Source organism: Podarcis vaucheri (assembly GCF_965113315.1).
Source record: "Podarcis vaucheri genome assembly, chromosome: 4".
Taxonomy (NCBI): Eukaryota; Metazoa; Chordata; class Lepidosauria; order Squamata; family Lacertidae; genus Podarcis; species Podarcis vaucheri.
The window spans coordinates 30,589,101-30,616,827 of record NC_138762.1 but is presented as its reverse complement, the minus strand read 5'-3'; the positions used below and the strand labels follow the sequence as shown (position 1 = coordinate 30,616,827).

Here is a 27,727-nt window from a genome sequence, read left to right as displayed (position 1 = left end):
TTTTGGAGAAAGGAAGTAACAAGGGGAGGGAAAAGAGCAGAGAACATAATTCTCTCTAGACCAGCCATGGAACACTCCCATCAGCCTCAGCCAACATGGCCAATGGAATGATGGGAGCTGTAGTTCAGCAAAATCTGGAACAGAGAATGTATGTGTAAAAAAAGCTCTGGGACTGTAACTGTGTCAAGTACTAATGGTATGGCCGCAGTCTTAATTTTTGCATGAGTCGTACCCTGTGAAATTTCTCTCTAAGCAACTGTAAATAAATAAACTTACGCACAAATCCTTTGTAATATAATAATGCATTCTATCTGCATAAAGTATTAAAAAATTATAAACATGAAAAAAGCATTATGGACATTACTCTGATTACCCTTTTAATAGTATGTTTCCCCCCTTTATTCACTCTTAGTTTGAAAAAGTCATAACAAAAGAAATACAAAAACTCAAAGTCACCATAAATTAAACTGGAAGAAAATACACCTTTATTTTTTCCCCAATGACAATAAAAGTGAATCTGCTACAAAGATGTATGCTTCATTTCTCTAGTGCAAAAAAGAAATTTATTTTGGCTTGCAGGATGATGTGTAATGAAATGGGTGGGGGTGGAGAACTGTTAGAATATCAGATACATTAAATGAGCCTTCAAACCCACTCCAACAACAGGGATAAATAATTCAATAAAACCCACTTCATATTCTGTCTCCCTAGTGCAATACACAGATATTAAAAAACAAGACTTTAAACTTATGAACAGTGGTGTGAAGAATCACAACTACACAAAGAGAATTCAATGTGGCATAAATAGAAGAGCTTGTGAATTCAAAGCAACCAACACGTTTTCTCTAGCTGGAAAGCCAATATTCGTAAAATTACAAATGAAGTTGCTAATTAATAAATTATGTTTGCTGAACATAAAATCAGTCTAGGCACACTTCTTTTCCAACTGAGATAGGCTTTTTGAATAATACTGCAACAATATTGCACAAATTATTTTATGTGAAAGTATAGGAGCGGGAGTTCCCAGCAGAGTCTGTAAAAGTGAGCAAGACTGTGCAACAGGAACAACAACAGCAGAATTTGAAGAAAGTCACTCCTCAGACTTCCCTACACCTTTAATTCCTTACACAATTAGCAATCCTAATTTCCACTGGGTTATTTTCATCTTGCTATGCTGATAGAAGTCCTTATCGCTAAGACCAAACTTGATTCAGTTGATAGGTGGATATAATGAAAACAGAAAACTGACTATTTTAAATATAGGAGCATATGTAAAGTGTGCTAACCACCTTCAAACAAGCATCTTAATTTATATTTTTTCATCTAATGTGAGACTTCCGTATGACTATGAAGTCTAAAAGTCTTTGTTAACATTCAGTCCAATTCATCACAAAGAGAAGCACAGGGATTCATTCAATTTAGTTGCATTTGGATTCAGTGTAATTAAAACTGGCATAAATCCTGGCAGGACTAAAATTTAAAAATAAAATTAAAGTTCACATTGAATTTTGTATCTAGACTAGTTCTAAACACCCATACTACAAGTGGATGTGAAAAACTTCCAAACACCTTAAAAAAAATGCCTTACAAAATGTTTAAAAATTGGAATTAATTTTAATCTAGTATGCTAAATTCTATAACATCATTGTTATGTTACACAGCTTTTCTCAGTGCCTACATGTTTTTGTATGCAACAACAAATTCAATATTTTAATATTATAATAATAATATAATATTCCCTAAATGTTAGCCTTCTATATTTATTAGATTAAGTTTACAGTTCAAATAAATCAAAATATCTGGACCAACTGCATCAGTTACTGAGTTAATTTTAAAGAATCAAAACTTTTAACACTATGTGAAAAGCAGCTTGATCTATAAATTTATAAAGGAATATTTATTCTAGTGAAACTGGAGTTCAATCATTGCCTACAACAGAACCTACGCTCCCAAGTACATAAGCTTGCAGTTTTAGTCTCCAATTCCATACATAGTTACCAAGTAGTAAGTTCCACTGAATTAATTATATTTTACATACAAAGTAGACATGCACAGATCACAATATGAGGTGTAGCAACATTTTGCTAATGCAGGCTTATAAATTTCTGTAATTATTTTATATTTAATGACAATATTCTGCAAGAAACATTAACAACTTTGTGGCGTAACAGATAATTCAACCCATTTATAGCTCAATCCTAACCAATGTAAGGAATTTTAAAGGGAGTTAATTCTAACCTTCACCTTATCATTATAGAAACAAGCAAAATATAAGTCTAAAGACTTCGCTGTATGTGTCATCTCAGCAGCTAGAAGAGCATAGAGGAACCACTTCAGGAGAGTGCTTTGTTGTGAAGATTTTCAATTATCACAGAGGAGTTTTGTTGCACCTCCACTGAGAACCGAATTTCAATTTATTACTGTGTGTTTTCCCCTTTACTAAGCGATTCAGTAGTTCACTGCACAGTTCCAGCTAAATTTCTGTATTTGGGCAACACAGCCTGCTCGCTACTAATACAGCACTGTTAAAAAGAAGTGCAGGGGCTGTGCTCCGGGGCCGGGCTCCCGGTTCAGAGGAGCAAAGTCGAGATGCTTGCCAGACTCTCCTTGCGCAGAAGCCTGGTCCCTTCTCCCATCGACCCCAAACACCCTCGGGATGAAGGAGATAAAATGTGAGAGCGCCACGCTAGTGCCTTTCCCCTTCGCAGGCTCAAGTCTTAGCCTCTTAGAGGCAAGAGGGCGAAGGGAAATAGCAGGACTGGATGGAGACGGGTCTCTTCTCTGCGGGAAAGAGATTTGCTTGCGCAGCGTCTCTCCTGGCGCCCCTCCACCTGTTGTTCGGCTGCTCGACCCCAACCTATCTGCTCGCCCACGATCCTTCCCTGCCCCACGCACATTTCTGAAGCTAAGTTCAGGCAAGGCCACGCTGCTGAGCTGCTGTCTGGAAGCGTCTCGACGCCGTTTGCAATCCCTGCCCAGACAGAAAACGGCCGCGCAGAAAATGCGCGCCCCGCCACATCCTCATCCTCAAAGCCCTGCGTCCACAGGAGGATGCGCTACCGTTGCCTCCCCGCGCCCTGGGCGGCGGCTCCGGTTTCTCCTCCTTTCGCCTCTACCTAATTCAACGACCTAACACGCCAGGAGAAGCGCGCAGTGAAGGCAACCCAAACAGATCGCTAGACGCAAAGGTGATCTGAAGGGCCAAGCAGCCACAATAGGATCCTAATGGGACCGGGCTGCTGCAATGCCCAACACGCGACTTGTCGATGGACTTGCTTGGAAGCAAATGCCTTTAGGGCCGGGCGATAAGGAAGTTCACCATTTTCTGGAAGCAGGTCTATTCAGTGCAACGAAATAATAATAATAATTGACACCCGAGCTCCGAACGAATTCTGCAAGAGCGCAGGAGGATAAGGTTGCAATCCTATTCCGTTCCTTGGCAGTAAACCCGATTGAACTCAGTTGGCCTTACTTCTAAGTAGACATGCATCAGATTTAAGGGAGCAACTGATAAACAAAGGGGCTTAAATTCAGGGCAAATCAAGCGCGCCTGATTTCTACTGAAATCAATGGGGTTTAGGCACCAGCTTAAGGCTCTAAAATTCTATATTCATTTACTTGAGAGTATGTCCCATTGAACTCAGTGGGACTTAATTACGAGTAGACGTATATAGGCTTGAGCAGCAAATATTTTTTAAACACCCATCAGTCTAGTTTTACGCTTATTAATTGATTTTAATGGATATTTCTGAGCGACATCTTTAGGATGCAGGCTTAAATCCCATTGATTTCGAATTAACTAAAGCGCGCTTAACTTTCCCTAGACAGCACCCAATTAATTTTAACATTAAGATGCTCATAGATGCTTTTGGAAGCCGTTCAAGGGAGAGGGGAAGGTGGAGCTGCTCCAGGGCTCCCCTCCCAGTTCCGAACTGTGTTGCTTCTTGGAACAAGAGAGCAGGCGGCAAACCAGAAGGTTTGGCCGGCTATGCGCAACCAACAGCCCTGCTTGGAGGCACTGGAGGGGATAGTGGCTCATAACTAGAGCTACCCTAAACCTGGACTGTGCAAATGGGACAGAAAAGCTGCCTGCCCGCTTGACCGCGATTTCTCCCGCTCCTCCTCTGTCGCGTTCCCATTACAATCCACCCAGACTGCAAATACAGTCCACACGGGGGTGAGGTGGGGTGCAGAAACCTGCCCACTTCAGACCATTAAGAGTTGCCATTTACTTTGCCACAATGTTGCTGCTAATGACAGCGCAGGCGGCTGGGCACCTTTGCGACACGTGCGGTACACAAAGGCGGCAACAAGGCAACTGACTCATTGCTCGCCAGGGCTGCGCGTCTTCGGAAACTCAATCCGGAAAACTGTCAAGCCCGCCAGCAACTGGTCGCTTCCTTCAGCTGCTACCAATCTAAAGAGCCAGGTAAAAAACGCGCCTCCATTTGCATCCAATCGATTGAGACCCGTCAGCTCGCCTTTTGTGCTATTTAATTGGGGAGGAAGAAGAAAGAGGAGGAGGCTGCTGCTCCTGGTACATATTTCCCCTCTATCGTACAACCGGTGACTTTCTAACACTAGGCTAGCCCGGTTGACAAGCGGAGAACTTCCCAGCTGTTTCCAACGTCTATCAGGCAGCGCCAGTTGAAGCCAAGTTTTCGCATGTGATGTCTCCGCTTCCTTTTCCCCGGAGCGAAGCGCCTCTCCAGTTCGCCGGGAGAAGGGTGCCGGGTTCCTGGCACCTGCGGTCCCCTTTGCGCCACGAGCAGGCTCCGGAGGACGCCTGGCGAGAAGAGTGGCAAGCAGTCCTTTCCTCAACAGCCGTAGCCGCCTTCCGCCTCCTCGCCTGCCCAATGGGTCGCTGGCCTGGCTGGTCCCTTTCTGCCACCAGCCCCCTACCTTGAGTTTGTGCGTTTCTCTGTCTCCCCGAGAGGGATTAATTAACCAGGCTGGAGCTGGAAGAGGCTGCCGTGACGAGCCCAGTGGCGATTGGCCGCCCGCCTGCCTGGCCCTGCCTTTATAATTTCCACGCGAGTGCATCTGGGCTCTTATACAAACCAACAGCAAGCTTCTCCTGACATATACACACACTCAGAGACAGGGAGACACACACAGAGAGAGAGGGGGAGAGAGAGAAAGAGAAACACCCAGAAATCCGGCCCCCCCCCATCTGACTACCAACATTGCGCGCAGACACACACACACTCACACCCCGTGGTGACTCCAGGAGAAAAATAAATGCCTGCTCCGATGTGTTATTATTTTGACTGGTGGGAGCCTGGCTGCAACTGGGCGCAAACTTTGCTTCCCTTTTTTTAACTGCAGCTCTTCCATGCTTTCCTCTGCTCCCTGAAGGATCCTTTCCAACAAAAAACCCAGGGGTTTGTGTGCCTGTGCGTGTTTGGGAAAGACTCCGAGATCTATCCGGGGCAGAAGTGTCCACCTCCAGCCTGCAAGGAGAGAGAAAGACAGCCTGCGAGCGAGCCTCGGAGCGGAGGAGGAGCCGAGCAGCAGAAAGAGCAGCGGCGGCGGCGGCGGCGGCGAGAGCAGCGCCTTTGGGCGGCCTGGGGCTCCGCTTCCCCGCGCCGGGCGTCCGGATTCCCGTCTGAAGTTGGCTCCCGCCTTAGCAGCCGCATTGGATCCCAGCGCGTACTGCGAGACTCCGGTCTACAACCCGGATCTCTGTCCCAACATGATCGCGGCGCAGGCCAAGCTGGTGTACCACCTCAACAAATACTACAACGAGAAGTGCCAGGCGCGCAAGGCGGCCATCGCCAAGACCATCCGCGAGGTGTGCAAGGTGGTGTCGGACGTGCTGAAGGAGGTGGAGGTGCAGGAGCCGCGCTTCATCAGCTCCCTCAACGAGATGGACAACCGCTACGAGGGCCTGGAGGTCATCTCGCCCACCGAGTTCGAGGTGGTGCTCTACCTCAACCAGATGGGCGTCTTCAACTTCGTCGACGACGGCTCGCTGCCCGGCTGCGCCGTGCTCAAGCTGAGCGACGGGCGCAAGCGGAGCATGTCGCTCTGGGTGGAGTTCATCACGGCCTCGGGCTACCTGTCGGCGCGCAAGATCCGCTCGCGCTTCCAGACGCTGGTGGCGCAGGCCGTGGACAAGTGCAGCTACCGCGACGTGGTGAAGATGGTGGCGGACACCAGCGAGGTCAAGCTGCGCATCCGCGACCGCTACGTGGTGCAGATCACGCCCGCCTTCAAGTGCACGGGCATCTGGCCGCGCAGCGCGGCGCACTGGCCGCTGCCGCACATCCCCTGGCCGGGGCCCAACCGCGTGGCCGAGGTGAAGGCCGAGGGCTTCAACCTGCTCTCCAAGGAGTGCCACTCGCTGGCCGGCAAGCAGAGCTCGGCCGAGAGCGACGCCTGGGTGCTGCAGTTCGCCGAGGCCGAGAACCGGCTGCAGATGGGCGGCTGCCGCAAGAAGTGCCTCTCCATCCTCAAGACGCTGCGGGATCGCCACCTGGAGCTGCCCGGCCAGCCGCTCAACAACTACCACATGAAGACTCTGGTGTCGTACGAGTGCGAGAAGCATCCCCGCGAGTCGGACTGGGACGAGTCGTGCCTGGGCGACCGGCTCAACGGGATCTTGCTGCAGCTCATCTCGTGCCTGCAGTGCAGGCGCTGCCCGCACTACTTCTTGCCCAACTTAGACCTCTTCCAGGGCAAGCCGCACTCGGCCCTCGAAAACGCGGCCAAACAAACGTGGCGGCTGGCCAGGGAGATCCTCACCAACCCCAAAAGTTTGGAGAAACTTTAGAGGGCCAGCCAGCGGCGGCCTGACACTATTCTTCTCTCCCCCGCGAAAACAAAAGAAAAAACTGCCTTTCTCTTCGGAGGATTCTGCTGGGTTTTACGGGGCAAACGTCGCCCTGCGTTCGGGGAAGAGGCTGCCCGCCTGCGCGCACACGCACACCAAGCCAACTGCAAGTATTATGACTCTTGCCGGTATCCCGGTTTTAAAAGCCTGCCCGGAAAACAAAACGAAACGAAACCGTGTATGATTATCACCAGGGGAAATGCAATATGGGCTGCCGTTTTTAGCCTGATTGTGACCACTCCGCCTAGAAACCAGACCAATGGATTATAACGAGGCCGGGATTTTTGTGCGAGTAAGAGAGAATCTGAAGATGCCACCCAAATAACCACAACCGTTAGATAGGAAAAGAAACAAAACAAACCACAACTGTCCCAACTCTTCCCCTGTACATTTTTTTAAAAAAATTGTATGGAATATTGTGATCTCACATTGTCTTTGAAATTGTGGGTGTTAGTGTTTTGTGATTTGGTGAAAAGAAGTTAAATTGCCATTTTGGATACTTCAGGACATTTTCTGCTCAAGAAGATACCGCTTAAAAAAAAGGTAGATTTTATCATGGTACTTTTGTTACTTGTCTTTTGAAGTGTCTAAGCTAAAAAGAAGTTTACATTTTTTTTGTTTCAAATATATTGCTTGTTCTATTTCTACCATTCCATAAATATACTTGAAATGTTATTTAAATATATTCAGAAGAAATTTGGATTTTGCTTATATAATTGTGAATATTGGAATTATATATTGGAAAAATGCACTTGAAATACACTGGATAATTACTTTTTGTGATTTAAATTTCTGTTGCTGATTTTATTTAATTACAAGCTAATAAATAAAAGTAAAATAAATATGCTTAAGAGTTTCAGTGCTGGATTCCATGAAAGCCCTCAGTCTGCTACATTCTCTCTTTTTGGGGGGCGGGGAGGGGCGGTGTAAAGCGGGTCTGAAGCCCTTGACGGCCTGTTAAAAGTAGCATAATTTAAAACGAAGATAAAAATCGGTGTAGCCTACCCTAAAAAAATGGGGTCCTGAAGGCCATCGACATCGGTCACACTCCGGTGTGTGGCAATTAAGCGAGTAACATTTTTACAACCGTCAGGAAATAAATCTACTACTCAAAAGATTTAGTGGGCCAGGCTAACGTGGCTGTCCGGTTTTGAACCAAGCTGAAGGCACGCATTACCCAAGCGAGCCTAGTTTGTAACAAAATTAACAGCACTTGGAGAGAAGGGAGGGGGAAGCTGCAACGTTCAGAGATTTGCGGGGGTCAAGCCAACAATCGGCAGGTAAAGAATGTTGCTACCTTTGCCCTAAACATCACCAGCCTGGCCATAAAGCCGCCGCCAGTTGTGTTTGGAAAAAGCGAGCGCCGGCCTCTCCGGAGGCCCCGCCGGAGCAAAGGAGCCGCCTCCGCCAGAAGCCCCGTCCTGCCCTTGCAGAGAGCGCAGCAGGCAGTTCCTTCCGGATGCAAACCGTGATTCAGCCAAAGGGCAAATATCCCGGCAAGCATTGAGGGGGTGCAACAATGTGCTCAAGATCTGCCCAGGTGATGCTGTTTCAAACTTCAGCTGCGCTCTGCCCGCGCTTGGATGCGCTGCAGCAAAACCGTTAGACTCGCCATGTTACCCAACTCCATGTTTTGTTTTGTTTTGTTTTGTTTTGCTTTGCTTGCGTGTGTGTTTTAAAATCCGGAAGACACTTTTAATTCTTCCTGTCAAGGTTGGCAGGCGGGCAACAGACGGATGGCCTCGACGTTGAGGCCACAATAGTGTGTATTTACACAAGGCTACGAAAGTGAAATTAAAGTAACAATATCACTATAGATCTGGAGAGAAGGAAAACGACATTGACGTGAACTTTTGAATTCTGTAACAAGGCAAATCTCCGCTCTATCTCCTTGCTCCAGGGGTCTTCGGGAGAGATTCTGTCTTTGCGCACCCCAAGCTTGCTAGTTCCTACAGGCCCAGGCTGTGCAATAGCTGTTCCGCGCGCCCCTGCACCGCGCACCCGCGCAGAAGCGGAAGCTCCAGTCCCTGGGGACTGCATCGAAGGCAGACGGAGAGGGAGCGCGTCTCCTTGTCTGCCACGGGTGCCCGAGGAAAGAGGCTGGAGTGCGGGCCCGCCATTACCTCGAGGGATTTCCGAGCAATTGGCTTAACTGCTAAATCTGCCCACGTTCATACAAAGGCCTTCGGGGGGAAGTGCGGGGGGGGGGGAGATTTGTTAAAAAGCGAGCGCGGGAGTAAGAGCGGATTTTACATCATTAACGCGCCGCGCTCTTAAATAAAACAGCCACGGAGTCAGACGAAGGGGGGCAAGGAGAGGGGCGCTTCCAGGCACTTGGGAGCATTCCTCAATTCATGGTTATGGGAAACCACCCCCTCCTCTTCCCACCCCCCCCCACTTGGATCCTGTACTCACTTTAGGGTCGATCTTCTTGAAGGCCGGGTCCTCCTCGTCTACCTCGAAGTAGATCTCTGTGGTGGTGATGGAGAGGGTGCCCTTGGCCACCACCACCGGCGCGATGAGCTGGGCCGGCGTGCTGAGGACCACGGGGCCTGCAAGACAAGACGGAGCGGCGTGAGGAGGCTGCGAAAGAGAGGCCGGCCGCTTTGCCCGACGACGGCAGAGCGGAGCGAGGAAGCCGTCCGACTCAGGCGAGGGATGCCTACGGAGCGCTGCCGGGACTCCTAGGAAGAGGCTTCGGGAAGCGGGGCGCTGTGTATGCCTGAACCTCAAAGGATGATTGACGGACCATCGGAACAGCAGGCCACTTTATATAGGTCTTTCAAACAAAACAACACCCAAGAACTAGGGTGTGTGTAGGTCTCGCCACCTAAAGACAGGAAGATTTGAGAATACTAGCGGGGTGCGGGTGGGGAGATCACAGCCCCCTGATGAAAATAGCCCATCTCTTCCTAATCTCGAAGCCCGATCACATAAAGGTCGAGTGCAGGTCCCACTCAATTCAGTAAATTTACCGGTTTGCACGTGTGTATGAAGGGCAGCCTAAGACGGGCAGCGAGTATTTAGAAAAGCAGTGTCACGGAATAAAAATCAGAGGGGCTTCCAATAAAATATATTTAGATTTACGCTTCCTGTATCTAGTCATAAAATTACAATACAAATTATGCACCACACATATCGAATATGTTTTACTTCTTTTTTATTATTCTGGACGTTAGGCAATGCAGTGTTTTCTACATCATAAAACTATCTGCGAGACATCAGATGCCAGACTAGGGCTCTCTCTGTGCAGAAAATGTGTATGTGTGTGTAAAACAAAGTGCAGCCTTTATTGTGAAACAAACAATTGTTATAAAGAAAACAATTTGTCTCCGCAGAGACGCCAGAAACAATCTCTCTCCCTCTTTAATTTATTGAAAAGTTAATGCTGAGAGCATAATTACTCCAAAACAAAAAGATTCAGAGTTATTCTAACTTGCTTACACGCAAGTATATACTACAGAATTCATCGGGGTTTACTTCCAAGTAAATGTGCACAGAATCGTAGCTCAAACCTGCAAGAAAACCCCGAAATTATTTGGGCATTTCTAGTACTGTGCAACGCAATCCTCTGCAGGTTTCCTCGGGAGGCGAATCCGGCTGTATTAGGCGGGTCAGGCTGCCTAGTTAGAGTCCTGGCGACGGCAACCTTAGAGCCAAGCGCCGTGGGGCTCCTCAGAGCAGGAGGACCAGTAATAGGAACCAGGCATCTTATGGCCTGACAAGCGTATGCCATAATAAATGTGTTAACATTTAAGGTGCCATAAGGCTGTTTGCTGTTTGCGGACCGTTATTACATTGACTCTAAGGAGACTTCCCATCCGGATCCTAAACGAACTTATTGGAAATTCCATCTCGAGATCTATGCAGATCGCATAAAAATAAATGCATGGGATAATGGGATATTGAGCCAAGACCGCCCTACGGATAAATAAACCGAAACATCTATTCGAATAACATGAAATGCAATACACTGATGCCACATTTTAGAAACTGGGAAGTAATAAGGCATAGTATTATCTGGCTGCTGGTACTGTTGTTTTTTCTTTTAGGTGCTGAGACTGTTAATTCCGTGTGTGTGTGTGTGAAATGATGTGCTCGGTCGGATTTGGTTTCTGGTGTCTCTCCAGCAGCCTCTCCCCGGCTTCTTTTCTGTGGGGAAGGCAGCTGAGGTAGGGCTGGCTGGCTGGCTGGCGCTCGGTCCGACCACCATTTGCGCTGCCAAGCTCTGCCCTTCTCCAGAGCCCCGTCTCCTGCCTCTACGGATCCCGCTGGAAGCTCCCCATCCTACCCGCCACTTAGCCCGAGCTCAGCCCGTCCCTCGGCCTGACGGAGAGCGTGGCAGGCCTCATTTCAGCGCTAACTTCCCTCCCTTCCAAGCATCGCCTCCTTCCCTCCTCTCCACCCAGCCCTAGGCAACGCTCGGCTTCCCGCCTCTGACAGCTCTCAAGCCAGCCCACCAGGGGCTGGATAATATGGAGACAAACTCTATTTTCGTTCATTTTCTTGTTTTCCCCGCGCCTAATAGGCCAGCCTGGCCTCTTCACCCCGGTCAGCTGATGCGGACCATACGCGCGGGGCTTGGGCATCGCCCTTGCTCCGTCCTCCCTGCCGCCTCCCCCTCCGGCCGGACAGCGCCAGTGGCGCTCGGCGAGCGAGGAAGCAAGCAGGCCGGCAAGCGGGCCGCCCTCCTGGCCGGCGGGGCTCCTGCTTAGGGCAGCGGATCGATCCGAAACGGCGCTTTAAAGGCTCATCAATCTTAATCTCGGTCGCTCGAGTAATTACGCGCGATTCTCTCGTGCGATTACAAGTGGATTTGGGTTTCGATTCCCCAGGCCCCTCGCCTTTGTGCGTAATGGCAGGCCGAGCTCTCCAGGCAGCAGCAGCAGCTCCCGGGCCCTGCTGCTGCTGCTGCTTCTCTCCTCCCCTCTGCGATCGCCACCCCGGCCCCTCTCCTCTCCCCGCCCCCGTCTGCCTTTAACCCTTCCTCGCCACCCGAGCGCCGGGGCTTTACAGGCCTCGGCGAGAAAATAAAAAAAGTCCCTTAAAGATGATGCAGTTGGGGAGCCGCGTGATAGTCGATCATGATAAGAAGGCGTTTAGTGGGCCTTGCGCGCTCCCAGAAGGAAGATCAGGTAGTTAACCCAATTACCTCCCGGCTCCCCGCTTGTTATATGGGCAAAATAAAAAGGAAGTGGCTGGTAGTTCGCGGTCAGGAGGCCAGAGACTATAGCAAGAAATCTTTTTCTTCAGAGAGAGAGAGAGAGAGAGAATGCCTAAATCTTTTGTGTGCGGGGCGTGGGTGCACAAGGGAGAACGACAGTGGCGAGCCGGGTTTAATTTTCAGAATGGCTGCTGGAAATAAGTGCATCGCGGAGATTTCAGAGCAAAACGCCTGCGAGGAACCCCTCACACTTCCAAGCGCTCTGAACAAACGACCTTGTGAATCCTATACGAGCCTGAACTAGGCAAAAACAGCTACCACTCAAACCAGCGGCGTTTCGAAGGATCACAAGATGTTTCTATTAACTTTCTTTTTCGCTAAAGGGAAGAAAGCGGTGTGTGTGTGTGGGGGGTGTTACTTAGCAGCATGAATATTCCTGATTATTTCATTATCAAAACCCATGTAAGTAAGCAAGCCTTGATATTATCCCAGCGAGGAGGTACCAGAGATGGAAAGCAGAGTCAGCATTCTGGGCCTGGGTGTGTGTCTGGGGGTGGTCTGTTAAGTGCTGGTCCTTTTACCCAGCCACCACCCCTTGCTTTGGGGCTTCGCCAGCCCATTGCTTCTGCCACCCCCCCCCAAAAGCAGAAGGCAGCTGCTTCCTGCTCCCCAACAAAAAGTGGATGACTGAGTGGTGACTACAAGGAGCTGCTTCCTCGCTTTGATCACTGACAATCTCTTATCTTGCCCAGTGGGGGCACTTGAAGAAAGTGCAATGAAAGATGATGGATGCCCTTCGCAAGAACATCTGTACCTCTCTCAACTCACCCCCCCCCGGGTCTGCTGGAGAGTGGGGACTGGGCCCTGAAGAGCCACCCAGGGAGAGGTGGCAAGAGCAACCACCATTCCACTTGCTTGCTTGGCCCTCTCTTGCTGGGTGGGGTGGTGGGGAAGAGTCCAGTAAGGGAAATCCACATAGAATCATGGAATTGTAAAGTTGGAAGGGACCACGGAGTCGTCTAGCCCAATCCCCTGGGATGCAGGAATATTTTGCCCAACATGGGACTCAAACCCACAACCCTGAGATTAAGAGTCTCATGCTCTACCGACTGATACTTTCCTTACTGTTGGTTTATGGTCCCTTTCCTATGGAACATGGTGGAATTCCCAAACCGGGAAGCTGCGTTAGACGTAATATTTTAGAATGGAAACCTGTCAGATATTATGTATTAACCCCTTCACAACCAGAACCCATCTGTAAGAGAGGAATGGCCAGGGCACAACAACTTCAGAGCTAACTAGATCTGTCACATTCACAAATCACATATATAATATAAACCACAAAAATATTCCACAGAACTACCTGCTCTGGGTCATAAACAGAGTAAATGCTCTGGAATGCTAACTTCTGAGCTCGCCTAATCATCCAAATCCACCAGTCACACATAGCTAGATGGGTTTCATGCATTAAGCCACAAAACCTGCTCAGAAAACAAGTTCCAATACCTCTTCAGGGCTGTAAATGATATTCTGGAAAAATGACACGGAACACCAACTTCTCAGTCAAACTATCCCAGTTTACAGATGGGATTCATTCCACAATACACAAAACGACTAGGGAAACCATGCTCTGAACTCCTGTAATTTGTGGCTAACTAGGAATTCTTACCAGCCCCCTGGCTGCTGCATTTTGCAACTGCTGTAGCTTTGGAACAGTCTTCAAGGGTTCATGTATAATGCAGGCTTCATGTATAATGCAGTACTGTAGTCCAGCCCTGCGGTTACCAGAGCACTATAGCCAGACCATCTCTGTCCAAAAATAAGTATTCCTAGTTACTAAAGCCAGCTTCCACTGGCAGTGTTTGGTCTAGGAGCATTTTAAAGCTTCAAACCTGTTATTTCTAGGGCAGTGCCACTCCAAACTGAACAGGTTATTTACTCACTTTCCACAGGTGAGAGCCTGCAACACACTACATCTCCATTTTGTCTGGAATCAAATTTCAATTTATTGGTCCACATCAAGCACCTGAACTGCATTTTCTGATTCAGGTGGTAAAGTGACATAGAGTTCAAGGTCATCAGCTGATACCTCACTCCAACTCCCCTGATGACATCCTCCAACAGCTTCGCATATGTTGAATAACATGAGGGCCGAGAGTGATCCCTGTGGGTCACCAAACTCCTATGATGTCAAGTTATAGTTCAACATTGATAAGTCTCTGGAAGCATGAAGGTAGGAGTGAAACAACAGCAGTTTAGTGCAGAAGGGGCTCCATTTCCAATTCATGAAACTGCTCCAAGCTATGGTGTGCAGTATCAAATGCCTACGAGGTAGCACTAGGACAACCATGGCAGCTTTGGTGCCATAACTGGGCCTGAACCCAGACTGTAATCCACTTCTTCCAAGCACACCTGTAAGTTGAACTGACACAAAAATCTTCCTGGCCACTGGACTTGTGGTTGGGGCTGATGGGAGTTGAAGTGCAGCAACATCTGAATGTTACCAGGTTGGCCACCCTAGATTTATAACCAATGTTTTCTACAAACCTGCACACTTTTAAGAACCCCGTATCTATTTGGCTGGAATAACTATAAGGCATATCAAGAGATTTCTCAGATTATGTCCTTCCAAGATTTCTTAAATCCACAATCTGCATCCTTCTTGATTTTCACCTTTCTAGGGTATTCCCAGTACTGATAGCCTATCCTCTCAAACAATACTGTACCTGATTATGTGAATCTCATCTCTGGAGCTAAGACTGTGAAAATTGCAACCTTTGCCTTATGTGCAGAGGTGCACTGGTCTCTTTATTCCTATAGGAGAACTCAACCCCCTCTCCTGAAACGAAAGGGTTAATGGCATAGTCAATAGATATCCAAGAAGACTTCACTTTTCTCAGGGTGAGCAAGGAGAGAAGATGCAAATGACATGGCTAAACTAGATTGCACTAGACTGATTAGCCAGAAACTGTTTTGTTGTCTTTATCACACCAACTGATGACCTCCCTCTTAATTTGCTTTTATAACTGTCTTGAATAAACTTTACGTAATTGGACTGCTTCATTGGAGTGTATTTTAAAAAGCACTCCCTGGTCGAATTCCGCCTCGCCACCACCACTTGAGTTAGCCTGCTGGCTTTAGCACACAGGAAGAGCTTAGGCTTAGCTAGGAGTTTCCGCTACTGCTTAGCAAATATGTCCTACCCGTGGCGTAGCGCACTCTCTCCCAACTTAGGCAGTCTGTAATAAGGCAGAGGGCGTGTTGCCAGGGTCCAGCATGTAGGATTGGCGTTGGAACGGTGGCTGCTTCTTCAGCCCCTTCGAAAAGGGGCTCCTCGCCCAGGGCCTGCAGGAGGAGATCATAGGATCCGGGAACGCGTCCAGCGCACAAGCTGCCAGGCAAAGGGGTGGGCGACTGCTCAAAGGTCAAGCAGCCTCTACCTGCGCGCTCTCCGAGCAGGGGAGGACGATCTCCGCTGGACACGTGGAGGCACAGCGCAAGTGAGGAGGGGGCAGATGCTCCCTTCCCAGTTGCCCCTTGGCATTATAGCGGGATGGATTGGGCCTTCTGGGTGAGGTTAGCAAAAGGACAGGGATCCAAAGGCACTTGGCGCCCCTCCCCCACATCATAACCTGAGTGTAACATTTCACATATTTCACTCGGAGCCTCTGAAGCGCCCCCCTCCCGCCCGCCCATTGAAAAGGCACCGAATGAAACGCTCCTTCTTAATAGTGTGTCATTTTTACACTTGTCCTTTGGAAATCTCCAATTACAAGTCCCAATACCACGGCACATTTAAGGAGCGCGGAGTCTTTTTGTTCGAGCCTTCAGGGAGCAAACCCGCCACTGAGAGAATACGAAATTAATCCACTCCAGCTATAGAGCGAGAGGATTATGTTCTAATCCCCTTTGGGAGAGGCTCTGGATTTTAAGGATCCGACATTAAAATGTTTACACCAGGCGTAATCAAAATAGTGCAGCTTCTCCCTATGGCCCCGAGATAGCAGCGCGGCATTGGCTCCGCTTCCCAAACGGCTCCCCAAAACAATAACGCGGCGCACCGGGCATGGACTGGATGGAGAGCGCGCCAGGCGCTGCCGATCCAAGCAATTCCACCCCTTTGGGAGGGGGGAAGCGCCACACTCCCAAGTCCAAAACAGCAGGGGAAAGAAGTGAGATCCCGCCACCCCCACTCACTTATCGGCACAAGCTTGAGCGCTGCCCCTGCGGAGCCAGGAGCCTCTTTCCATGTCCACCGGGACCGTGCCAAATCGCGCCGCGGAGCTGCAGATGCTCCCACCTGCGCCCGCCCGGCCCCGGCGGCCGTGACTGGTCCAGGGAGCCCGTCCGCTTTGTTGTCCCTCGGCGGACGGAAGAACAAAGGGCGGCAGGCCGCGGCGAGCCGCCGAGTCGGGGCTTGGACGGAGGATCCCCGCTTGGGCGTCCCCAGCAGCCCAGCCGAAGAAGCGGGAGGCCGAGTGGCGGAGAGGCGCCAGGGCGCGCAGAGTCCGCTGCGCGCAGCCAAAGGGCCCCGGGGCGAGTGGCGCCTGGGGAACACGCGCGCCGCGTCTCCAGAAAGAAACGGCGAGATTGACCTTTAGACATCTTTTAAGCAAAACACACGCAAGAGTCACAGGGAAGAAAGAGTCTGGTATAGATTCAGGAGGCAACACCTTCTGAATTTCGTTTGGCTTGTTGGAAGACTTCTAATGAAGGTCGGTCGATGCAAACTAAATTGTACAAGCTCACACAGCTTAAAGAGCAGAAGCCACGAGGGAGTTCTTCGACATGAGCCCCACTGAATTCCTGGTGTGCATTGCCAGGTATGGATTGTAGCCTAAGGCAGCAGTTCGGGGCACAAGACCCACCGAACTCATTGGGAATTACTTCCGGGAAAACAAAGACAGGATTTGTTCTGCTAAAGACGGGAGCACTTTCTCTACAGTGCTCAACAGGATGTGCATTGGGAGTGCTACTGCTCAAGTCCTGCTGCGAATAAATGGAAACGCAGGTTGCACAGAAGTAGTGCTTACTGGATCACTCCCTTTTCCTGTTAATCATTAGCCCCAATTTTATGTAGCTGCCAGAACAGTGTTTCTAATTTCAGTGAAGGCATTTAAAGCATAAAATAGCTAATAAAGCAACTAAATAGTACCGGACCTCTTGGTGCTATTGCAATTAAATTCTGCAGATGGCTTTACACATATTAATCCACCAGTATGGTTTTGTTTTTTTTAACAAGCTGCTATGTTCCAGTGCAGTATCAAATCATTTAATAAATAGGTAATAAGGATTTTTTTATAAAGTTAAAATAATTTAGGCACTTTAGAATCTAATGCTTCCTTTAACTAAAACAAAAGAACAAAAATAAGTTGGCCCTGAAAAGGAATGTTTTCAGAAGAACAATAAATTTCCAAAGTATTAATGAACTTAGGATGCAAGATCAATTTTTGTCTCTAAAAAATAGTCAACCTGAAATAGTCAATTTCCCCAGATTACTATATTATAATTGGCATTTAAAAATTGTTCAAGACTAAAAAGAAGACAGCTGAAGAACAAAAAAAATTTCAGAAACAACCCAGATGTGAAGACGTTTGCCCCAAAATGACAAGGTATAGAACTTATGGTCCATTTTCAGATGGGATACCTACTGGTGGACCGCCAAACCACATCAAGCACTGTTGTTAACTAGAAGCAATAGGATTTGCTTCTAAATCAGTAACTTTAAGATCAAGGTGCTATTTAGTTTAGAATAAACTTTTTAGGGCTCCAGTTGTAATCACACTTAACTGGGAGTAAGCCCCATTGAATAAGATTTCACTCCTGTGCAGGGCATAGTTTAGGATTACGCTGTAAGTCATTTTGAAAATCTATATATACAACCAGCAAGGTTCTAGGCTTACTATATTGTAAAATGGCAAGAATTAGAAGGGTGGGAGAATGTAAAGACAGTTTCAATGAACTTGTATAAAAGCCTAACAGCATATTCTTCTACAAGATGTAGACACACAGGGAACAATCTGTCCACTGCACATGTAGTGTTCACATAGAGAAGACTGCCATAGGCTCCGAGCTGTATGCAGAAATACAGGTGTGAACACAAATGCACAAATGGAATTGTAAGGGGAATCAAAGGAGCATGTCTGCCTCCTATATCCCCATCTGGCACTTTGTTTTCTGTCAATGTTACTCAGCATGAGAAACATGTATCGGGGCAAAAGGAATGGTGGGATGGGATAAGGGAGGTGTGCACAGACCATTCATTCCATATTTGCATTGTCCCAGTATGTGAGGGAGAGAGTGAGAATGGAGAGACAGGACTCTACTGAGCCTTTGGGAATACTCTGTGTGTGAAGACGCTATGTCCATGGTCTCGATCCTGCACTTTGTTTTTATTTTTGCTACTGTTATGTACCTATTTGGGAGAATTTCTTGGAACTATGTTTTATCAAATGAAATTAATTGTTCCTCAGTATAGTTTGTAAAGCTATGGATGGTTTACAAAACAAAGTAAAAATGCAGAACATAAGCCAGTTAGATGCTGGAGAATTCCCTTGCTGTGTGGGCAGTATTATTTAAAGAAAAATAGTCAACAAATAAAATAAGTAATATTCACTAACATGTAGTCTGTAAAGTAACGGTTATAGAAAACAATGAACTCTAAGCTCATGCAGAAATTCTAAGAATATGTAGCACACCACAGTTTTACTATTTTTGTTCTTTAATATAAAGATCAAGTGGAATTTGACTTTTGGCTGCATAACTGGTGAAATTTAAGTTTTCAATAACTTATTTTCACCCATCTGTATCAAAAGCAAAAACTAAAGAATTCCAGCAACTCTGTTCCTGACAAACTGGCCAACAAACAGCTTCAAAAATGAATTTATCAGTGATGTACACAATAAAATTAACTGTGCAAAAGTGCAAAAAAGACTATTTAGCATTAAAGGGGGAAATCTACCACATGGTGTATGCATAGTCTAGATTTCAAGGGTAACTTGCATATAAATTTAGGAGCCTGTTATTTCTTCACACTTACACATATTGCGTATGTTTACAGAGCAAGTATTTCCTCTCAATATTGCTGCAGACATTGGGACATACTTTTGCTATATATACTTGAAGGCATCTACTGAGTTGTGCTTATTTTAGTAAACTCTGGGTATTTTCCTCCCCTACAGCAAGCTCATATATTTATTTGCTCATTAAAACAACTTAAATCGTACTGCAGAGTCAACATACACTATAGTTTTGCCCCATGACACTCTGAAAAATGTTGGTTCTTCCTTTCTAGTGCAGATAAAGTTGAAACAATGCTTTTGAACTGTGCTAAAAACTAACAGTTCACATGGATTTAACATGGTTGTGGACAAAGTTAAAAGCCCCTCTCATCTGATGCCAGGTGATCATGTATCAGCAATGGCCAAGAACTACTTTTAATCATCTGCATCTGGCACAGAAACTGTGACCATTTTGGATAAAGAGTTTCCTATAAGAGTCTAGATTTGTTCTTTTGTCCTCTCAACGTTTTACAGGAACATGAGTGAAAAATATCCTTATAACGTTTTTGGTAAGTGATGATAGATGAGCTAAGGCTGGGCCAGAAAAAAATACAGCTTGCCTGCCAATCAAATTTCTGTATTCTGCTTTAGAACTTACACTCATGGCTGCCTACGGGGTTGCAGATGATAAAGGTACTACTGTCACTTGAAGCAGCCCTAAATGAAGCGGTGCATTTGAAAGGTCATTTCACATCTGCTGTATGGTACTAAGGCTGCGATCTTGTGGGGATAAACCCCAGTGAACTCTGTGAGAATTACTTCTGTGTAGAAATGCATAGGATTGTACTCTTAAGTAAAGACCCCTTACCTCCAATCAGAATATCATATCTGAAAGGGACAGAAATTTTAGTTTTTACCATTAAAGTGATGGTAGTGAATTAGTTAGCCACCATCTTCTAAATCATGAACACTTCTAAATTTTAAAACGAATATACCAATTCATACATGGCCATGAACTATTGTTAGTTCAGTCTTAGTCACATAAAATAGTGACTGAATAAACATGATGAAAACATAGTATCTGTGTGTATCTGTGTGTGTGTGTGTGTGTGTGTGTGTGTGTGTGTGTGTATATATATATATATATATATATATATATATATATATATATATTCACATTATAAAACATCCTGAAATAGAACATGGGGAAAAGATCAAACTGCTGGACAAAAGCACCTGTCTTTCTATTCTTTATACTATATTTTCACAGAACCTCTTGGTAAGTTTGCTTTTATTATTTAATTTCTGCCATTTTTGCCTCTAAGGAACATTTCAATATATTTTAATGCGGATGTTAGTATCAGAGTACAAAATAGATGCATCATCTCACATAAGAAGGGCTCATGGGTGTACAAGTTGTAGGGATGTCCACTGGCTCTGTGTGTACCCCAAATAACGAGACAAATTGAAGTGATTCTGCACTAGCCTCCACCTGATTCAGTCACTGTCCATAAGCAGCCAAGACTTCACTCTTGCATCCTATGCTATGCTTCCACCCAGTCAACACAAAGTCACGTATAAAAGTATTTTCAGTGGTTGCCGCAACTGAACAGTTCTGCCAGCATAAAGACTTTTAGTGGCCCGACCGAACTTCCTCACCCTCTCTTCTCCCCGTGCACACCCTAAATCTGCTCTGGAGGTGAGTGATGCCTCAGAACAGGGAACTAAATGTCAATGAGCTAGTGAAACTGTTTAGTTGAATACTGCCCTCGGTTTGGGGAAAATGGCGAACTTCCAGATGTTTTTCATTTGGGCTCATTTTCAACGAATGGAGTTGTGTTGGTAGGGGGAAGGAGAGGCTGGAATGATAGCTTAGTTGATGTTTTCTGATTTGTTTCAAACAGAACATTTTCAAATAGCCCTACACCAGGGGTCAGCAAACTAAGGCCCATAGGCCGGAAGTGGCCCGCGGAGGTCGTTTGACCAGCCCACATCCCGAACCAAGCTGCCTGCTCGTGCGCTGCACTAAACCAGTGCAGTGTGGAGTGGGGACTTGCTTCCGCGGTGCCGAAAATATAATCTGCGCATGCGCTGAAAATTGTGGGTGCTCACACATGCGCATGATCCAGCCCACGGAGGGATCTCCATGGGACCGATCCGGCCTAGGCAAGATAAACCTTGCTGTTCCCTGCCCTACACTGAACTAGAGGGCTCTCCAGTCTTCAGGATCGACTTTTAAGAAGTGCAAGGGCTGAAGCAGGAAAGTGCCAGGAAAGCCCTAGTGGGCACATGGGCCACATCTCTACATCTAAATCTGTGTTGCTAAAAATTGCTGAAGCTTGTCCAGAGGGAAATTTAAAAAATCACAAATCTTCAAACAAAAAAACCAAACAAATATTTCAATCATGTAAATATGCGTAGCCATTTAAGTAATTATCCAAGGAGGAATCACCTATTTCTTGCTCTGCTTGCCTCCCCCAATTCCTCCATCTGCCTTCAGGACAGACAGTCCCCACAGCAGTGTGCTAAGCCAGCTGTTCCTGCAGTTCTGTCCTGCCTTCAAGCTGGAAGCCAGAAAGACAGGAGGGAGCTGGAATCAGATAGAGATGGATAACATCCATCCCTCACTCCTCTCTCTCTGCTAAGAAACGAGACAGAAACCTCAGATATAACCTGGCACACCACACTACTGTCCCGCTTTCTCTCTGGCTGCACAGCAGTGAGCTATAGTTTCCCTAAAACAGGAGCTCTGTAGAGGCTAGAGGTAAGAGCTAGACACGGATGCAGAAGACACAGAGCTCTGCTTTACTTGCCACCTCTCAAAACTGTCAGCCACCTGGATAGCAGGCAACAGAGTGGGAAAGATGAGCCCTCTGAAAAAATGCCACCCAGCACCCAAAGAGGAGGATAGGAGAAGCTAAGTGAATGGCTAATGGGACACTTACCTTTTGTGGTGGCAATACCTATGTGCACACAAGGGGCAAGGGAGCTAGTAGGTGGCAGACACCTGTGATGAGCCTGGGGTGGAATAGACAAAGGCAGGGATGCAATGCCACTGCAAGATGGGAGGTGTTTGTGCCACATCTTAATGAGTGCTACAAACAAGCTTGGAAAAGGGCCAACATGCCAAGGTACCAGAGAACCAAGAAAGCAATTTGCATAGGATAATTACAATGTTGCAGCTTTCTACAGCAAGTATCATACACCTGAATAGTTACTAAATGTTTTTCTTTCTTTATTACGGTATTTCCCAGTAAATCAACCATTAGACTTTTCCCTAGCCGAAGAAGAGGTCACAGTCAATTTATGGATTTAAAAAAACAAAATAATGTTACATAACCCAGAATCACTGGGTGCACTTAGTGCAGGTGCAGAGTTTCTTATTCAGTCTGCATTGTGGCTCAGTCTGTCACTTACTATTTTGGAAAAGAGGGGGGAATCCTTAAAATATCTAAGCACATGTGTGCAACTGACATAATTTTAAACTTAGGGTTTTGCTTTTAAAGCTCAGAGTGGGTGTACCCTCTGGCACTAGTATGCCAACACAGCGGTACAAAATGAATTTACTCTCTGCTGGCTCCTATAAATTAGTCCAAAGTATTTCATGGGCACTTGTGCTGTGGCACTGGGAAGGGGGATGAGTAAAAAGGGCAGGTTTGCTACCTGGGCAGTGGTGCAGACTTGCTTATTGGACAGCAGCTGACCATTTTAAAATTTCACACCTTCATTCTCCTATCTGGAGGAGAAAACAGAATTGTTACGACAGGAGAAGACTGATGGGAAGAGATCCTCCTGCCAACTTATTCTGAGCAGAACAAGAAAAAATGGAGACCAGGAAAAAAGACTTGGGAAGACAGAGCTTATGGTTCGGAAAAATGGGAAGTTTTCTTTTGGGGGATGGGCAGCAGAGGAAAGCGTTAACTGGGGGCATCTGGGGGCATGAATTATTGGAGACACTTGGGAAGTACATGGGCCAGCCAGATTTCCCTGGAAACTCAAAATATGATAGCTTTCCCCCATTTTCCTCTAGCACCTGATAGTCAGAGGTACACTGCCCCTGAACACGAACTTTCCATTTAGCTGTCACAGACAATAGTTGTTCATAACTAATCTTCCACAAATTGATCTTATCATTTTAAAAAGCCTTCTAAGCTAGCAGTCATAACATCTGCAGCAGCATATTCTAAAAAGGAAAAAGAAATCTTTCCAGGGAAGAAATAATGTGTGCAATACTGCTGTGTGAGGCTGCCTGAATTTGTTTTTCCCTCTGGCCTTTTTTAAACATGAGAAGTTGGATCAGGGGGAGCAATTCAGAGCATGGCATTCAATGGCATTGCAGCAAATCAGTCAAGAGGAGTCGTTTTTAGAAGGGGAAATAATTTGGAGAGGGGATGTTTGGGGCTCAGACCTCACCTCTGATTTGTATTTGGTGTGTGGTCTTGAGAATTGTTTGTCTCCATCTTTTGTCCAGCACTCTCTTTCGAACAGTGGCCAGTCAGATGTCCCCTGGGAATCTTACAAAAAAGGAACAAGCCAACAGTATTCCCCTGGGGCTTGTCTCCAGAATCAGGAATACTGCCTCAGAACATGTAGGCTTGCTCACATATCATAGTTGATAGGAGATACTTTCATGAGAGAGCAGGGTTGGGAGCCACAGATGGAACCAAGAGGAAAAGTAGTAGGCCTGGCTCAGCAGAGTGGGACTTGTAACGCTCCCGCTTTTTAAGAAATACCAGGAACTCCTGTGCAGAGCCTATGCTCTGCATGCAGAAGGTCCCAGCTTCAATCCCTACTGCTTCCACTGAAAAGGATTTCAGGTGGCAGAAGAACCACCTCTGCCTGGGACTTGGAAGAAGCAGAACCCATTTGCATAGTGGTGAGCTAAAAAGGCCAGTGGTCTAATACAGTGTAAGACAGCTTCATATATCCCTGTAAATTTAGTGGATGGCCTTGTTTACTATTTCTGAATCACCATCAAGGGTTGGAGTCCAGATCTCTGGTGTTCAGAAATAAAGCAGTGCTTTACAGATCACACTTGTTATAGAAGTTACTGATTATTCAATATTCAGCCCCACGTTCAAACCAACGCTTATTATCTTTACACTATCTGTCAGTAAATGACCACAGAATGCTAGGAGCATACTTCTAAACTACAAGTTAGTAGAATTGTTATTCAGAAAATTAATGAAAATCATGTTTTAAACATTTATGACATAGAAAAATAAACGGATCAGATAGACAAGTTAATAATAATCAATTCGCTACAATTGTGCAAACTGAGATGCTGCTGATTCATAGTTTTAGACACCAAAAAGTACTACTAGTTATTGATTTTTCTCAAGTGATTTATGAATAAGCAACTTGCCTCTTGAAATGAACAGTCTGGGAAGAAATTTAGGAGCTAAAATTGAAACAGAAAATTATGAAATATTTATTATTATGAAATAAGGCGATGAAATACAAAGTTTTTTATATAAAGTTGACTGCAGTTCATTAGGTGGCTACATTATTCTTGTTCTTAAAACCTTAAGAACATTTATCAGATGTTAAACACTATTTAACCGTAATAAGATTTCAGCCACACATGATTCTAACACTAAAGAAAATGAAAGCATTCCTATGTACTTTAGTTTTACACAAAAAGTAGTCAAGCTGTGAAACTTGAAAATGACCAGAAATCTCAGTGTACATGTGCTCTAGAGGTATGGCCCTTCTCTTTTCCTGTGTCAAATGCAGAGTAGCAACATGGGAGCCTGTGAGTTGTTAGGCAACTCACGCACAAACTGTAAGGCTTCACCATAGGTATGGGTAAAAGGTATCTACACATGATCAGTAATTGTTGGGCAGAAAGGAAAAAGAGGTAGCTGCAAAGGCTGTGCAGGGAGAAAGGACAGTAGCAAGGGCTGCAAAAATAGTAGGTAGGAATGAGAAGACCGATGAGAAATTGATTAGAAGTACCGGCTGGGTGTTTTGTGGCATTTACCCAAATGAAGGTTTGGGGGAACTCTGGCTCTCTCTTTTACATAACGCTATAAATTATGCTACTGCTGTATTCACTGAAACAGGACCGAGACTTCAGTTAAATTAAATGTAACCAATGTATGTAGATTTTGCATTAGTTAGGAATGCTATTTTGTGTAGTCTTCTATCACATCGGTTTTCTTCAGAACAAGTGGGCATTTCTTAACAAATATCATGTTGAATAACCCCAATCCCTCACTACAATTTCAAAAGTGGCAAAACGTAATTTTACATAGTATTTTCTGGAATAATGAAATTTGTTTGTTTTTGGTCAGATTTTGAAAGTGTATCTTCATAAAGTGGTAAATCTAGTAGTCTGATACTTAAGGTATCATGCCTATATTTATACAAATTAATTATGAAATAAATACTTAGCAGTTCAGTTATCTAATATTGTTCCATCCGTGCTACAATAAGCTACTTTGTTATTCCATATCATATGAAACTGTCAGAACAACCCTGAAAATGTGAAGTCATTTTTCACACTTACTTCACAGAATGTGCATAGTTCCCCCCTTGCCCCTGCAGCACACCCACCAGAATTCACAAGACTAAAACCTGTCTGCTGTAAAACATAGGTACAAAGGTTTTCCCTTTGAATCCGAAGCTTAGCTGAAAGTTTCCTTTTGATCTCTAACAACTGCCAAGCACCTTCTGCTTCCTTCAGCCTATTGAACTTTAGGAGAAAATGTGAGTTAACCTAAAACTTGTCTATATTAACTAGTATGGGGAAATGGGAAGGAGTAATTACACTGAATGCAAGACAGATGACAGAGAAGTATGGGGTATCTGTTAAACCATACTTTTCTCCAGGAAGAGATTCTCCACCACTTCTCATTTCAAGTGTTGAAGCTACCATTAATGCCCCAGAATTAACTGCTTTTACGTTAAGAGAGGATCTTAATGACATTTATTGTTTCAGCAATCATTTTATGTTAGGACCAATTGCTGTGCTGGAGCTGGACTCTGATTACAACCGCATTTGTGAACAAATTATACTTATTATTTACCAAAACATGCTTAGTCTGAAGCCATGGAAAATGTTGTCTGATCTATATATACAGCAGACTGCTATGAGCCTGTAACTCTCTTCACTGGCAGTGACCTGGTCTGCATCTCACATTAAACCATAGTTAAAATAAAGTATGATTTAAGGCAAACAAGCAGTGTGATAGTGCACGCCAGTGAAATCATAGGCGTTATATGCTTGTCCTGGTCCTGCTATGCTGTCAGGAAACAAGCCATGATCTGGCTTGTCTTGTCATTCAAACCCAGGCATGGGGTTTGTTTTCTAATCTTGTAATCCAAATGGGGAAAGTTTTCAAAATCACCCCCCACTGCCTGAATAAAATGTTCACAATGGTGGGAATACTTCTAAACATAACTGGTCAGGCTGATACATCTTATTTTCCCTTTTGTTACATTTTCACAATAAAAATCCTTTAATACATCTAATTTACTGCACTCAAAATATACTTTCTAAAACACAGATCAATCTTTTTTTATCAGTGTATTATGACAGATGGCATGATTGATTTGGACATGAGTCACCCAGGTTCATCTGATCTTTGACTAATCAGTATTTTATAAAGTTGTGAGGATAAATTAGATGAAAACAGTGGGGAACTTCTGCAATCTGTACCAAGTGCTTCCAAAACAACAAGGCTCACTATCTCACACAAATGCCAATACAGGACACAGTTAGCAAAGTTTAGAAAATCAGTTCAATTTTATATCATTTATTTACAACAAACTTTTTTTAAAAAAGATTTTTACCTGCAAGATTGTCAATCTCCTTCTCTTGGAGCAAGCTGACAGCATCATCATCTCCTTCCAGCATGAGCTCAGTTTCAGCATTCTGATTGACAACAGCTTGGCTTCGGAAGGTTTTCTTTGACTTCACGACATCTTCCTCAGTGCCTATAAAAAAAGGTTGCAAACATTTTAGAATTCTGTTAGGTCTTTAGATCAGTCTCAACAACCTGTTTTCCAATACAAAGCAAATTAGGCTTGCCATATGTCAGGAAAATTCCTGACATGCCCTGGTTTTCGGATGCGATGGAAAAAGCAGTGAAAACAGCTCCAAAAAGCTCAACAATTTTGGGGTCTTCCTAAAAAAAGCTAAACAACAACTTTGAGTGTCAGGAATTTTACTTTTTGAAATATGGCAACCCTAAACAGATGGAATCTATCCACTGATGGAAATATCAATTATCAAAAATACACTTCAAAACAGCCTTTCCAGAACTTTTAATGCATGGGGATGTGTGCTCTTAGAGAACAAAGGCATGGTAGTAAACTTCAAAACAGAAGGCTGGGCTCCAACTTGTTTTTAACTAGCTTGTCATTGCTGGCAGTAATCCTCTCACATCAATCTGACAATGCATTGTAGCAGAAAGGTACTGTACTAGACACGCAGGTGAATGTGGCAAATGTGCTGATTAATGATGTAGACAAATCTTTCTGAAATCAGTTTTGTTTTACAATATTAAACATACATTTATCTGAAGGACATATAAAACTAGCCTGCTTTGGTTTGATAGAAGCTTGTTGGCTTGGCTGTTCTTTAAATTTATCACTCAGTTGAGTATACCTCAGTTTGCCACAATATACCAAGCATTTATCTAAATGAAAGTGTAGGAGACCGAAAGTTGCCCTTCAATCACTGTATCCTTTATGAATTAGAGTTCCATTTATCAAAATTAC

General features: G+C 45.4%; 2 protein-coding genes across 4 annotated transcripts in view; one reads left to right on the top strand and one right to left on the bottom strand.

Annotated features, from left to right (window-relative positions):
* The window catches only part of NBEA (neurobeachin), a 353,050-nt gene that overhangs the window by 139,506 nt on the left and 185,817 nt on the right, over window positions 1-27,727 (bottom strand). For all 3 annotated transcript variants that reach the window (XM_082221535.1, XM_082221536.1, XM_082221534.1), the window contains 2 exons: window positions 26,798-26,941; window positions 9,251-9,387 (listed from right to left, as the gene is read on the bottom strand). In XM_082221535.1, coding sequence (XP_082077661.1) covers window positions 9,251-9,387; window positions 26,798-26,941 — 281 coding nt within the window. The remainder of the gene's footprint in view (window positions 1-9,250; window positions 9,388-26,797; window positions 26,942-27,727) is intronic.
* On the top strand, window positions 485-8,762 carry MAB21L1 (mab-21 like 1). Its single transcript, XM_082221298.1, has one exon. The coding sequence runs from the start codon at window positions 5,696-5,698 to the stop codon at window positions 6,773-6,775; it is 1,080 nt and encodes a 359-aa protein (XP_082077424.1). The 5' UTR covers window positions 485-5,695; the 3' UTR covers window positions 6,776-8,762.